The sequence below is a fragment of the Odocoileus virginianus genome, chromosome X (assembly GCF_023699985.2).
Source record: "Odocoileus virginianus isolate 20LAN1187 ecotype Illinois chromosome X, Ovbor_1.2, whole genome shotgun sequence".
NCBI lineage: Eukaryota > Metazoa > Chordata > Mammalia > Artiodactyla > Cervidae > Odocoileus > Odocoileus virginianus.
The window spans coordinates 34,575,515-34,590,684 of NC_069708.1; the positions used below are offsets into that span (position 1 = coordinate 34,575,515).

The 15,170-nt window shown below is 35.1% G+C and overlaps 1 protein-coding gene and 1 non-coding gene across 3 annotated transcripts in view; one reads left to right on the plus strand and one right to left on the minus strand.

The window, feature by feature from the left end:
* The window catches only part of SH3BGRL (SH3 domain binding glutamate rich protein like), an 83,481-nt gene extending 68,753 nt beyond the window's left edge, over nt 1-14,728 (plus strand). For both annotated transcript variants that reach the window (XM_070462086.1, XM_020903526.2), the window contains 3 exons: nt 4,250-4,435; nt 6,971-7,051; nt 13,425-14,728. In XM_070462086.1, coding sequence (XP_070318187.1) covers nt 4,250-4,435; nt 6,971-7,051; nt 13,425-13,457 — 300 coding nt within the window. In that variant the 3' untranslated portion in view covers nt 13,458-14,728. The remainder of the gene's footprint in view (nt 1-4,249; nt 4,436-6,970; nt 7,052-13,424) is intronic.
* LOC139033223 (U6 spliceosomal RNA) lies at nt 880-986 on the minus strand. Its single transcript, XR_011485846.1, has one exon. It is a non-coding gene; the product is annotated as a U6 spliceosomal RNA (small nuclear RNA).
* Nucleotides 14,729-15,170: the final 442 nt, after the last annotated feature.

A 15,170-nucleotide genomic window follows, 5' to 3' on the forward strand; every position in this document is an offset into this window, starting at 1 on the left:
CTGTTTCACCCTTGATAGTATACTTGTTTCAATGCTGTTCTCTGTGAACATCCCACCTTCGCCTTCTCCCACAGAGTCTAAAAGTCTGTTCTTTACATCTGTGTCCCTTTTTCTGTTTTGCATATAGGGTTATCGTTACCATCTTTCTAAATTCCATATATATGTGTTAGTATACTGTATTGGTCTTTATCTCTCTGGCTTACTTCACTCTGTATAATGGGCTCCAGTTTCATCTATCTCATCAGAACTGATTCAAATGAATTCTTTTTAATGGCTGAGTAATATTCCATGGTGTATATGTACCACAGCTTCCTTATCCATTCGTCTGCTGATGGGCATCTAGGTTGCTTCCATGTCCTGGCTATAATAAACAGTGTTGCGATGAACATTGGGGTACATGTGTCTCTTTCAGATCTGGTTTCCTCGGTGTGTATGCCCAGGAGTGGGATTGCTGGGTCATATGGCAGTTCTATTTCCAGCTTTTTAAGAAATCTCCACATTGTTTTCCATAGTGGCTGTACTAGTTTGCATTCCCACCAACAGTGTAAGAGGGTTCCCTTTTCTCCACACCCTCTCCAGCATTTATTGCTTGTAGACTTTTGGATAGCAGCCATTCTGACTGGCATGTCATGGTACCTCATTGAGGTTTTGATTTGCATTTCTCTGATAATGAGTGATGTTGAGCATCTTTTCATGTGTTTGTTAGCCATCTGTATGTCTTCTTTGGAGAAATGTCTGTTTAGATCTTTGGCCCATTTTTTGATTGGGTCATTTATTTTTCTGGAATTGAGCTGCAGGAGTTGCTTGTATATTTTTGAGATTAATCCTTTGTCTATTTCTTCATTTGCTACTATTTTCTCCCATTCTGAAGGCTGTCTTAAAAATATGGAACACTTCACGAATTTGCATGTCATCCTTGAACAGGGGCCATGCTAATCTTCGCTGTATCATTCCGATTTTAGTATATGTGCTGCTGAAGTAAGCACCTTCCTTTGGAATTTGAACATTCACTCTGACACCTTCTAAAGTAGAAACCTTATCAATTAACCTCTTAAAAAAAAAAAAAAAAAACTTGACCTTTGGCTGACAGACAGGAAACTTACTGAGGCTAACTGGAGACACATTTTTTGTGTAGGCAGCAGTTTTTTAGCAGCCCTGCTCTGTGTCTTTGGTGGGGTGGATACCCTGAATCTCAAACCCTAACAGGTGGGAATTCTTTGGGTGGAAGTGGGGGGTGTGGTTTGCTCTTTGTAAAAATTGATTTAACTTCCTGAACAGTGCCACTGTCTACTTGCAAATACATTTGTGTGTTGAAAAGGATATCAGTAACCTTTTAACTCCAAAGTATTTTTTTCCTGTAGAAAATTTAAATTTTATTCCTTAGGGAAACTTTGTGATACCCATTCCTAATTGTTCTGAACAATTGTTCCTAATTGTTCTCGCAATGCATGGTTTTCAGTCACATCTGTCCAAATCCACTTTTTGGGGATATATTGTATCAAGCATGCACCTATAGGTACTAATTCTTTAGATATTAATCATCCCTTGTAGGAAGTAAAATTGATATTTGAAAATGGACTTACAGATATATCAAGATAAGAAACAATTTTTTTACATTTCCTGAAGATTCAAAGCTGGACAAATGTTCATATTTGCTAGGGCAGAATCTACTTTAAAAAGTATTATAGCCCATTCTCTTTGGCCCTATAAAGATGTAGAATACTCTAGGAGGCATGTGTATTTGCTTGTCAGGCAGTTCCAGAAGATGGAAGAAATACTTGTGGTCCAGAGCTAATGGTTAGGGAGTAAGGACATCACTGAAGATATACTATAATTACCACTGATACCAGGCCTGGCTACCACCTTAGCTCAGGACATAGAGAACAGTTCTCCCAACATATTAAGCATTCAATAATGTGAGAAAGGCCTCAGAGAGTCATTTATCTTAAGGGTTCTCTGCTTTTTGTCTCACATAAGCATGACAGATGACAGTCGTCCAGAGTCATGTATAATTCTTAGCATGTTAGCTATAACAATAACTCTTAATTCACTAAAAATATCTGTTGGAATGCCAAATGCCTCGAAGTATACCATATTTATGGGATATCTGTATATCTACTTAAATTTGTAAATATGCAATGATGAACAAATTATTTTACACACTCCATGCAATCTGAACACCCCCTTTAGCATCATGGAGATTAAAACCCACTAATTTAATTGAGCCTTCTATCACTCCTGTTACTGATTCTTACATGGATTATCCTCAAAATTCAATGGAAACAGTGACAGACTTTATTTTCTTGGGCTCCAAAATCACTGCAGACAGTGACTACAGCCATTAAATTAAAATATGTTTGCTCCTTTAAAGGAAAGCTATGACAAACGTAGACAGTGTATTAAAAAGCAGACATCACTTTGCCGACAAAGGTCCATATAGTCAAAGTTATGGTTTTCCCATTAGTCATGTATGGATGTGAGAAATAGACCATAAAGAAGGCTGAACACAGAAGAATTGATGCTTTTGAACTGTGGTGTTGGAGAAGACTCTTGAGATTCCTTTGGACTGCAAGGAGATCAAAGCAGTCAATCCTAAAGGGAATCAGTTCCGAATATTCATTTGAAGGACTGATGCTGAAGCTCCAGTACTTCGGCCACCTATTGTGAAGAGCTGACTCATTGAAAAAGACCCTGATGCTGGGAAAGATTGAAGGCAGGAGAAGAAGGGGATAACAGAGAACAAGATGATTGGATGGTATAACCAACTCAATGGACATGAGTTTCAGCAGGCTCCAGGAGATGGGGAGGGATGGGGAAGCCTGGAGTGCTGAAGTCCATGGGGTCGCAAAGAGTCAGACACAACTGAGTGACTGAACGAGAACAATCCTCAAAATTCAAAAGGTGATGTGTTTAGTTGCTGAGTCATGTCTGACTCTTTTCAATCCCGAGGATTGTAGCCCACCAGGCTCCTCTGTCCATTGGATTCTCCAGACAAGACTACTGGAGTGGGTAACCATTCCCTTCTCCAGGGTATCTTCCTGATCCAGGGTGTGGTATTGTTACATTTATAAATTAAAGTTTGATTTTATAAGTTAATAAGGAAATATGATTCCTATTAGAAAAACTGGCTTCAAATTTTGTTGATTGCAAGTGATCTTTAAAAGGAGGACATTCTGTGCTCTGATCTAAATATCTTGTAGCGATTTCAGTTCCTTTTGGGAGAAGTTGAGAATTTTTTTTTTCTGGAGTTGTGTGATGAGAGATAAAATTACCTTTAGTCACAAACAAGTTAGAACAAAAATATGACCTCTGTTTATGCATGTGTGTATATGTGTGTGGGGATATAAATATAAAGATTTGACTATATGAATTTTTTTTTATTTTGCATTTTGATTTCCATTAAAAAGACTTTTTCTTTAGATTTTGTATTTTTGATGCTTCTGCTCCGTGAGTCTTTTTAGTGTAGTTCCATGAAGAAATATTTATTGATTGTGCTCTGCAGCTCAGAAATGTTTACTAAGTTTTAAATTTGGGTCAATTACTATAGATGTGTGAATTAAGGTTCTAAAAGAAATCCATATCAGGGAAGAAACCCAAAAATATTAATTTTATTGTTTTGAAGCCTTGTAGGAACTATTAGGAGACAAAATAAGTGTATTATCTCCAAGATTCCTTAGTATTACATGTTAAGGGCTAATGAATGGTACAGGTATATTTCAAACTTATTATAAAAGCAGGCTTAGCTCTTCTTACATCTTCCTCAGTTTCTATTCTAAATGATGAAAATTGAGGCATAGAGGCTTAAAACATTCTCAAGGTAAGATTCATTTCTGTTAGCTGTGTGGTGCTTATTAAGACAGGAATTAGACTCAGGTCATTTGGGATGACTTTCAACAAGGGCTAAAATTAAGAGAGGTTTGTAGATACTTTTCAGTTAATTGCCCCTTTTATTATTGATATGCATCAGCTAGCTTTTCTTCTACATGATTAGATGTAATTTCAGAGGAAAAATAAAAGTCAGGTTGATAAAAGGATCTGTTAACTGAAAGCTCTTCAGTCCTCTTATGAGACATCACTGAGAACACACTAATAAAGAGGGAAAAACCACATATGTTCTGGAAAGCCACAAATATTGATCCATGTATGAATTCATTTCTACTAGTTCGTTAACACTCTTATTGAATTTGAAAAATAAAAACAACAAAAGCTGTTTGTTCAACAACATAATTTCTTGTCCTTTGGGTCCTAGATTAAGAAAAAACAGCAAGATGTGCTTGGTTTCTTAGAAGCTAACAAAATAGGATTTGAAGAAAAAGATATTGCAGCCAATGAAGAGAATCGGAAGTGGATGAGAGAAAATGTACCTGAAAACAATCGACCAGCCACAGGATATCCCCTGCCACCTCAGATTTTCAATGAAAGCCAGTACCGTGGGGTAAGGAACCAATTAAAATTCTTATTTTTTTTTTTTTCAAATGGATTGCCTCAAACCCATTCTCTTTCTTTTACTCCCACTCCAAATCTCCATACAGTCATTCATCCTGCTTATCCTTTGCATCCATCCTAGACATCTGGGGTGTTTTATCTTCTCAGTTCCAGTTCAGTTCAGTCACTCAGTAATGTCCAACTCTTTGCAACCCCAAGAACTGCAGCATGCCAGGCCTCCCTGTCCATTGCCAACTCCCGGAGTTTACTCAAACTCATGTCCCTTGAGTCAGTGATGCCATCTGGCCATCTCATCCTCTGTCGGCCCCCTCTCTTCCTGCCTTCAATCTTTCCCAGCATCAGGATCTTTTCAAATGAATCAGTTCTTCACATCAGGTGGCTAAATTGTTGGAGTTTCAGCTTTACCATCCATCCTTCCAATGAATGTTCAGGACTGATTTCCTTTAGGATGGACTGGTTGGCTCTCCTTGCTGTCCAAGGGACTCTTAAGAGTCTTCTCCAGTACCACAGTTCAAAAGCATCAATTCTTCAGTGCTCACCTTTCCTTATAGTCCACCTTTCACATCCATACATAACTACTGGAAAAACTATTGCTTTGACTAGACGGACCTTTGTTGGCAAAGTAATGTCTCTGCTTTTTAATATGCTGTCTAGGTTGCTTGTAGCTTTTCTTCCAAGGAGCAAGCGTCTTTTAATTTCATGGCTGCAGTAACCATCTGCAGTGATTTTGGAGCCCGCTCCCCAAAAAAGAAATAAAGTCTGTCACTGTTTCCACTGTTTCCCCATCTATTTGCCATGAAGTGATGGGACTGGGTGCTATGATCTTAGTTTTGTGAAATGTTGAGTTTTAAGCCAACACTTTCACTCTCCTCTTTCACTTTCATCAAGAGGCTCTTTAGTTATTCTTTGCTTTCTGCCATAAGTGTGGTGTCGTCTGTATAGCTGAGGTTATTGATATTTCTCCCGGCAATCTTGATTCCAGCTTGTGCTTCATCCAGCTCAGCGTTTCTCATGATGTACTCTGCATGTAAGTTAAATAAACAGGGTGACAATATATAGCCTTGACGTACTCCTTTCCCTATTTTGTCTTCTACTGGGAGGCAAATGGATGAGTCATTCACCAAAAAGTTATTGGTGAATATATAAATACAGACCAGAGCATTTTATTGTTTTAGTATGTTCATGAAGAAGCTGCTGAAAAGAGGTGAGCTGTTTTACTTATTTAGTTTGAAATTAGTTTAAAAAGAGGAATACCTTATTTTCTGCTTAAAAGTAGTAAAGCTTTTATTTTGGTATCATTAGTGAATTTTCTTTAAATTGTTGACTTATGTATGGATTAGGGAAACAAAAGTAATTTTTACTTTGTGACTGGTGTTTTCAAGTATGCCATCTTGGTTCTTGATGGGAAGTCAACAAGGAAAGCTATGACCAACCTAGACAGCATATTAAAAAGCAGAGACATTATTTTGTCAACAAAGGTCCTTCTAGTTAAGGCTATAGTTTTTCCAGTAGTCATGTATGGATGTGAGATTTGGACTATAAGGAAAGCTGAGTGCCAAAGAATTGATGGTTTTGACCTGTGGTGTTAGAGAAGACTCTTGAGAGTCCCTTGGCCTGCAAGGAGAATCCAACCAGTCCATCCTAAAGAAGATCAGTCCTGGGTGTTCATTTGTAGGACTGATGTTGAAGTTGAAACTCCAATACTTTAGCCACTTGATGTGAAGAGCTAACTCATTTGAAAAGACCCTGATGCTGGGAAAGATTGAGGGCACGAGGAGAAGGGGACGACAGAGGATGAGTTAGTTGGATGGCATCACTGACTCGATGGACATGGGTTTGGGTGAACTCCGGTAGTTGGTGATGGACAGGGAGGCCTGGAGTGCTGTGGTTCATGGGGTCGCAAAGAGTTGGATACAACTGAGTGGCTGAACTGGACTGAACTGCCCTTTCAGTCTTTTTTCATGAAAATCTCATACCCTTCCTCCAAACACAACACAGAGTTATTATTCTTATGGCCATGGGCATGCCTAGCTAACATCTGGTCTTCCATTGGTTCTGAAGACATCTCTACCTTTTAAATTATTTTAATTTTTTATTATTTTATTTATTTTATAATTATTTATTTTTATTTTTATCTGCATTAATAATTCAGGAGAAATAATGGTGAACTGGCACAACAGTTTCAAACCAAAATTAAGCAACCTCTTACTGGCTTAGAGTTGGCTACTTTGGGCTGTGAAGAAAGCTATTTCCCCTGAGGCAGATTTAAGTTCTATACAGCATGAAGTAAGAGACCAATTCCTGTATCTCAAAGAACAGTATATCTTTTAACCCACATTAACTGGGGTCCAAAGAGCCTTGCCTCTTTACTGCTCTTTACAGAATTCTAGCATTATTGAAGTTAACTGACCTGTCTGCCCCCAAAGATGTTGAGCAGTCAAATCATTTTGAATTAATTTCCCCTTTTCTTTCCAACCAACAAAGGTTGCATATTGCTAATTCTTCTTGCCTTCTTTTTATCAAGGATTATGATGCCTTCTTTGAAGCCAGAGAAAATAATGCAGTGTATGCCTTTTTAGGTTTGACAGCCCCACCTGGTTCAAAGGTATGATTCATTTTTCCTTTTCTTTGTAGGCCACTTTATTGCTTCTTCTTTTTTTTTTTTTTTACAGCATTTTATTTTATTTTATTTTATTTTTTCATTTATTTTTATTTGTTGGAGGCTAATTACTTCACAGCATTTCAGTGGGTTTTGTCATACATTGACATGAATCAGCCATGGAGTTACATGTATTCCCCATCCCGATCACCCCTCCCACCTCCCTCTCCACAGTAAAATTTCCTTTATTAAGTATACAGATTAAGCTAGAGGCAGTACAGCATAGGTAAAAGGAAAGGTCCCTGCTCTGCATGCACTTAATCCCTAGTGTGGTAAACAGATGTGTATAATCAAATACATTATGTATGTGGATAAGAGGTAGGCAGAGTGACATCCCTGTCAAACTGCCCAAGACAGCAGATTTCTCACTGACCCATTCACAAATAAGTGGTTAGCAACTTTAAAGGATCCATTATTCCAGTTGTCATGTATGGGTCTACATGGACAGAAATCATTTTAGTTCATAGTAATCTTCTTGGTAGTATCTATTGTTTTTGTCTGGAAGCAACTGCCATAGTCACCTATTCAAATTAACTAAGAGCATCTGAGTCTCAAAACTGGTCACTAAATTGCTGGCTGAATTTGGAAATTTTCCCCTGCCAATGACAAAATTTTTTGAGTGGCAGAGTTCCCAGAAGAGACCATATAAAGAAAAACATCAATAATTAAATTGCAAATTTGAAGAAAAGTCTCAAGCTATGGACTTTAAATATGCCTTTGCCTTTTACCACATTTCTTCTTGACAAAGGCTAGTTTAATCAAAGTGTGTGGCCCTGCTGGCATTTTACATTTTGCTCTTAGAAGTTAATTTTATGTTAAACAGATTCTTCAAACTCCAGCTCCTTCTCCAATTTTGAGTCTGTATTATTGTCTATGTTTTCACTAGAGACCATTTACAGGAATTTTTGAGTCACTATGAAATTCTGTTTTCTTGCCAAACTTTCTTTTACCATGGATAAGATGTATTATTTTAGGCTTTATATAATTCAAATTGTAGGAAATCTTAGGTAAGGAATTTTCCTTTAAACAAGTTGTGTGCATAAGTTTCTTCAGTCACGTCCAGCTCTTTTGTGACCCTATGGACTGTAGGCTGCCAGACTCCTCTGTTCATGGGATTCTCCAGGCAGGAATACTGGAGTGGGTTGCCATGCTGTCCTCCAAGGGATCTTCTCAATCCAGGGATCAAACCTGCATCTCTTACATCTCCTGCCTTGGCGGGAGGGCTCTTTACTACTAGGGCCACCTTGGGAAGCCCTTAAAGAAGTTAGTAAAACCCAAATTGTCACTAATTTCAGGGCATGTATTAGAGAAAGTATGAAAGGAAAGATCATCTATTTTTTATGACTGATGATTTTCAGTGAAGTGGAAGTTATTCATTCATTTATTCATTCAGTAAATATTTACTGAGTGTCAAATATTGACTTAATATTGATGGTAGGGCAAATACAGAGAATATGGCATAATCTCTATCTTCAAAGTGTTTATAACCTAGTGAGGGACATGTATGCAGGTAATTATACAATGAATATGTCTACAAATAATTATGATATACAGTGGTAAATTCTATATGATTGCTATAAATAAAGTTTAGTAGGCATCCAGAAGAAATAATCATAAATTGCTACTAAGGACTTTGGGGAAGATTTCAGAGAGGAATTGACATTTGGGCTACTAGGGATTCCAAACTACTGAAGTAACACTAAGCATCTTTCACAGAGGTTGCAACGGGAACCACTACATTTGGAGATAGCTGCACCTGATGGTATATCTGGGAAGCAGTAGTGCAGTGTAGCATGAACCTAGAATAGGACATATTAAACAAAAGAAGATGCATTAGGAAGTGAGATTGGCTCGGTAGGTTGGGGCCAGATTATGAATGCTGTGCTATAAATGTATGTGTACATGAATACTGTACTTTCAACTTCATCTTCTAGTAAAAGCCATGGTGTGGAATGAGGGAAGGCAATGAGGTGATTATATCCGTATTTTAAGATGTGATTTGATCTTTTTGTTAAGAAAATAAATTTAGCAGATTTATCTGTGGATTGTGAAACATTGAATAAATGAAATATTAGAGTTGGGCTGACCCATTAGAGGGTACCTTAAAAGTCCTGAAGAGATGACCTAAAGTGGGACAGCAGCTATAGAAAGGAAAAGATGGATTTAAGAGGCACAGAAAAATCACTTGTGATAGAATTTAGCAGTTTACTAGATTCTTGTGTATGAAAAGATTTGGAAAGGATTGAAGCAATCTCTAAGGCTTCTAACCTGGGTGATTGGGAAATAAAGCAAAAGTCATGGAGGAAACAGAAAAATGAGTGATCCAAGGGAGGGGTTAGCCTTGGAAAGGAGAGGGTATGCAGTTTTTTTTGAGACTGGAAAGAATGAGGGGAGAAAGATGAAAATAGAAATTTTAATGTGCATGGGAGTTTAGGAAAGTTCATATTTGAAAATGTTTTATCTTTAGTATGAGGTAGGAACAAAAATCATCTGCTAGAAAGGATGGGAAATTCAATGAGAATTGAAAGTATTCACTTGTTGAAAATAATAATAATAAGCTAAAGAATAGGCTAAGATCATGGATGGAATGATGGCTTAGCAAGATGAAAGGCCCAGTTGAAGTTAGAGTTGATGAGCCCATTATGAAGCCAGTCAACTTATTTATAGTGTTTTTTTCATCCTTGTTTAAGCCTAGAAGTAGGAATAGAGTAAATGAACAGCGTATATTATCAAGGACTGAACTAGAGGGAGCTGATAAATTGGGATAACAAAAAGACATCCAGAATTGACAGTGGAGTTGAGGGTAGATTGGTAATAGGAAGATTTTGAATGTTAGTATTTAATAGGTTTTTCTCAAGATTAAAAGTGATAAATTTTATATCAGAAGAGTTTCCCCCTTTAATTTAACAAGACAATAAGTCTTCCAGAAAGAACTGGCTGAAAAGAAAGTATACAAAATAAAGAGATACAGCTAAGTAACCCGCATTGGAAAAATGCAGTCATAATAAAAGAAACGTGATAAAAGTAGATACAGTATTCATCTGTGAAGTTAACAAATATAAAACAGTGATAATGCTCAATGCTGAGAAGGGTGCATTGGAACATATTCTCTCATATATTACTGATGATGGTATAAATTAGTACTACTGTTTGAAAACCAAAATGGCAAATATATATTAGGGACCTAAAAAATGTTTACAATTCTTCATCCAGTAATTTTACTGGGTATTAAAGTCTATTGAAATAATTTTATACACAGAAAAGGCTTTAGGAATAAAAAAATAAAAATGCTATTTGTATCTTAAGAAATTTGTAAACAAGTTAAATGTCTAAAAATAGGATCAACAAAAATGGTTTATCCACTTAATGAACTCATGTTCTCATTAAAAAATGATAGTTTGTGAAAAGATACATTATAATGAGCTACAGAATCGCTTTTATTGCATAATGAACATTCTAATTACATTTAAAATCTATTTATAGGGCAAAAGAGACTAGAATCATAACTAATAATATACCTATTTTTCCCTTTATTTTCCAAATAATTAAAATACATTCTCTTTATATTTAAAAATTATTGAAAGCCAGTGCACTGGAAAACTTGTGATTTAAAAGTACCCCCTTCTTGGTGGGAGAGACGTCTGCTCATCAGCTGATGAGAATGGTTCAGTGGAGAAGGAAGCAGGATGATGGAGCTGGGGTGGGGGGTGATGAGGGGAGCAATCAGCCACCAGGGATCAGGGACGAAGAGAGAGGTCCTCCCGCCCCCTTATTTTTTATTATTTGCCTGTGCTGGGTCTTCATTGCCACATAGGCTTTTCTCTAATTGCAGTGGGTGGGGGCTACAAAAAAAAAAAAAATAAATAAAAGTACCCAATAGCAAATAGTTCCATAAAGCAAGGAATCTTATTTAATAAAATTTTTTTTTATTCTTTTCAATATTGGATGCATTTAAACATAGTATATAAAGATATTTACTATTTACTTTTTTTGCTATTTACTGTTTTATTAATACAAAAAATAATTTCTTATCATTAGCATTTCTTACATTTCAGTAGAGTTGATAGTTTTGATATGGAATAAAATAATTGATATATTTTTACTAAAATATAAAAATCCAGTGATGTGGAAAAGCCATATTCACCAACACGTTGAAGGAACAAAGCACGCTGGTTAAAGAAGTATTCTCATTGACTTTGAACCACCTGGCTCTAGGGAAAGGCCATGAAAATCTGCCTCTACTGTGGGATTTGAAGCATTCCCGTTTCTACTAAATCCATTCCATTTTACTACATCTCCAAGGGAAACTGTGTGTTAACAACACTTAGTTGTGGTGTTGGTCTTAGTTACTTTCTACTTAATCCAGGAAGTGGAAAGAAGAAAGGTAGGAAAAAAAATACGGATACCTGCAATGAACCAAGTACTGAGCTACACATTTCATATTTATCTCATTTTATCTTTATTCCACCCTTAAGAGACAGGTATCCTCAATGCCATTGTACAGAGGAGGAAACTGATACTCAGATAATTTAAGTAATTTGACCAAGACTACATAATAATTCAGTAGCAGATATGGAATTTGAACCCAGGATTATATGACTCAAAACCAATGCATTTATAGAATGATGTTTATAGTGGGAGTAGAGATAAAGAACACATCATATTCCTATTTCTAAAGCTCTCTGGTTGATTAAATAACTAGTGATTTTATAAATACTAGCCACTTACTTTTACATAATAATAAAGCTTTCAGCACAATTTACATATTGTATGAATAAAATATATTTTTAAAAGGAAATAATTTAAATATATAGTATGTTTTATATTTAAATATAAGTATAGTATATTTAATATACTATACTTACAGGTATATATTTAAGTGTATATAATATACTTATGAGTAAATATAAGTACAGTATATTTAAATGTAGTATATTAAATAGTATGTGTTCTTAAAGACAAATTACAAAGAATTTTTAATTGCCTTTTGTTTTGGATTTTTGTGCTAGTAACTTATTCCACTAAAAAGGATAACTGAAAGCTACACAGTTTGTGACAGATCAGTAAAGATTGATAAATGTGACTTTAGGGAACTAGGCTGTCTCCAAAATACTAGTTACTCAGGTATTAGATGCTCGTAAGAAGAAAGACGTTACATTAGCCACATATTCACATTTTTATACCACTGCTTCCCCATCTATATATGCTGGGCCATTGAAGGGCTTTGGTATAAAATTCATTGTGCTGTGTGAGGAAATATTTAGAATCTTCTACAATAAAATGAAACAAAATGCACACCGTGGGTCTAAGACAGACTCATTTTGACAGCCAAACACTACTTTAGAAATTTCAAAAGAGTTTAGGGACTATATATTTGTATGTATGTATGTGTGTGTGTATATATATGTATATGTGTGTGTATATATATATATATATGTATATATTTTTTTTTTACTAAGGGTTTTGGAAGGTGAGTCAATAGTGTATTACATCTGTTTTGTTAAGGATGTATTAAGAATGAATTACACTGTCTTCTGGTTTCCTTCTATGAGTTTTGCTTCTTTTTTTGGGGGGGGAGGTAAAAATGTAGCACCTTTTACTTTTCCTTTCTTCCAGTGTTAGCATCAGAGGCTTATTTTGGAATATTCAGTTGCCTTCACTCCTCCTTATATTGTCAAGAGAGGTGTTTAGGTGCTGATTTTTTAGTATATATGATTTCTACAACTCATATCTGAAGTTTCTTTCACCAAATTCACTCATGCCACCCATCTTTATTTCCATATATTTTTCCTTGAATTATATTTTGTGTTGAGTACTATCTTAAGTGCCATAGCACACCTATAGGTCAGAATTCCTATGGTAGAAGTACTCACTGTTCACAGGAACTGCTAAGAAATTTAAAAACAACATTTTAGCAAATAACACATTTTCTAAGTAACTTAACCTTAATTAAACAAAACTCAGCAGACTGGAAACTGTAGATGACAATGTTTTTGAACACTCAATTTTTGTGAAAAATCACTCAAAAAGTAAATTAGCTACTTTTAAATAAAATGTCAGCTATAATTGACACAAGTGTAAATCACTCGCTTTTATGGAATTGTAGACAGTTCTCTATTACATCTGTTTCTAGACAGAAGTTTCTATATTATAGTTTTTCTATTAAGAATTTTTAAGCCATCTTTTTCTGGGGGCTATTTTTCTGATATTGAATATTCTTAGTAATTTGAGATAATATAGTTTACTCAAAATACACATGTATGTATGTTTTATGATATTTTAATCTGTTCTTTTTTTTTTTTTTTTTTTTTCATTTCAGGAAGCAGAAGCTCAGGCAAAGCAGCAAGCATGAATCTTAAATATTGTGCCTTAAGCATCCTGAAAAAGGAGTCTCCATTGCTTTTTATAAAATAGCAAAATTATCATGGCTTCGAAAGAAATAGGCTTAATGTTGAAATACTAGATTAGTTGGTACTTTCACATGCAAACAGTCAAAATGAATTCATAATTAAAATGTTAACATCGTGATGAGGAATATAGGAAATGAACATAAAATTTTAAGTAGTTGCCATGGAATACTATTGTCTGCTAAGGCATTTTGTGTACTTCAGTGATTTTAAAAAGCAAGCGCCTATTCCCTTTTTCGGTATTATTATTGCAGTTTAATTATATCTGTATCTCTACATTGAGTAATTTTAAAAGGCTAGTGAGAATTTGTCTCTTGTTCCCAAATTGCCTCATTAATTTTAGTGAGCAAAAGTCTGTACCGTTTTAGTGTGAATTATTGTGACTAAAAAGTAGTTGCAGATAATGTTTATGATATGTCATACATTGTAATTTCCTGTGGTATTTATAACATTCCCATTCCTTTGTAGTTAAAAATTTAAAAAAGAATTATATGTACTGAATCACAGGTCTTCTAGGCTTCTAAGTGTAGCCTTTCATTGCATATTTCAGTGACCGGAACAGATGACCTCCCACAAAAAAATGATGTATTCAGTTGAAAATTTCTTGCATAACTAAACACCTTTCATGCAATCATGTTGCTAAGCTGCTTGCCCTGGAGAAATATGTATATGTATGTTATGGAAGTGGGATGGCAAATAAGTTTAAAATGGCATCCTTTTACAAAGAACTCAGACTTTTAATTAACTTTTAAAATAGATTGGAAATGTTTCCCCTTTTAAAACAACTTATGATCATGAATGCCACTATCTCTGATGTATTTGACATTTTTGTTTCAGCTTATTGTATGAGTGCATTAATCTAAGCAGAGAGAATTTTTTCTCTGCCTCTATTCCCGTGAATACCATAAGTATCAGACAAAAGGATCAATTTTTTAAATATTAATTTTGAAAACTTCTTAGGAGACAAGAAGCATCATGGCCTACATCAGCCAGAAGACATGTATATTGTACTTTAGTTCCACACTACTATTGTACTTTGGTTCCACATTACTGAAAGCAAACACATTTTACTTTAAATTACGTTATCATATCATTTGATGTATGCAAGTCTATGCTCTTTGCCAAAATCAGCATATAATGAAGACATGACTTTGTTTACTGAAATTCAAACTTGCTGCAATGTTTTAAAATAAACTCAGTACTTTCAAAAACATAATTTTTGTGTTCATATAGTTTCTAAATAGGGTCATAGTAATTTTAGATGGGTAATACACCTTTTAGGTAGTGGGAAAGGAGAAAAGAGAAAATAACAGAAAGAAAACACTTTGAATAAACTTTCTAAATTTCTTATTTAGGATTCTGAATTGTGCAGTATACACTGGAGTCAAACAAAGCATTGTTTTGTGTATAAAAATATGCTATGGAGAGCTCTAGAGTAAACAGAGTATTTTGTAATAAATTCTGGAAAATGCTAAAACATTTTTTCATCAATATTTTCCCCTGAGCTTTATTAAATGCAGATGATGATACTTGCAGTATTTTGTGGGCATTTTTGCTTTTCCTTTACTTTCAAATACTCAATACTGTCAAAAACAGACATTCTTTAAAAATAGATGACAGTTTTGAGATGTTTATATCTACTAGACTACACCTTAAAA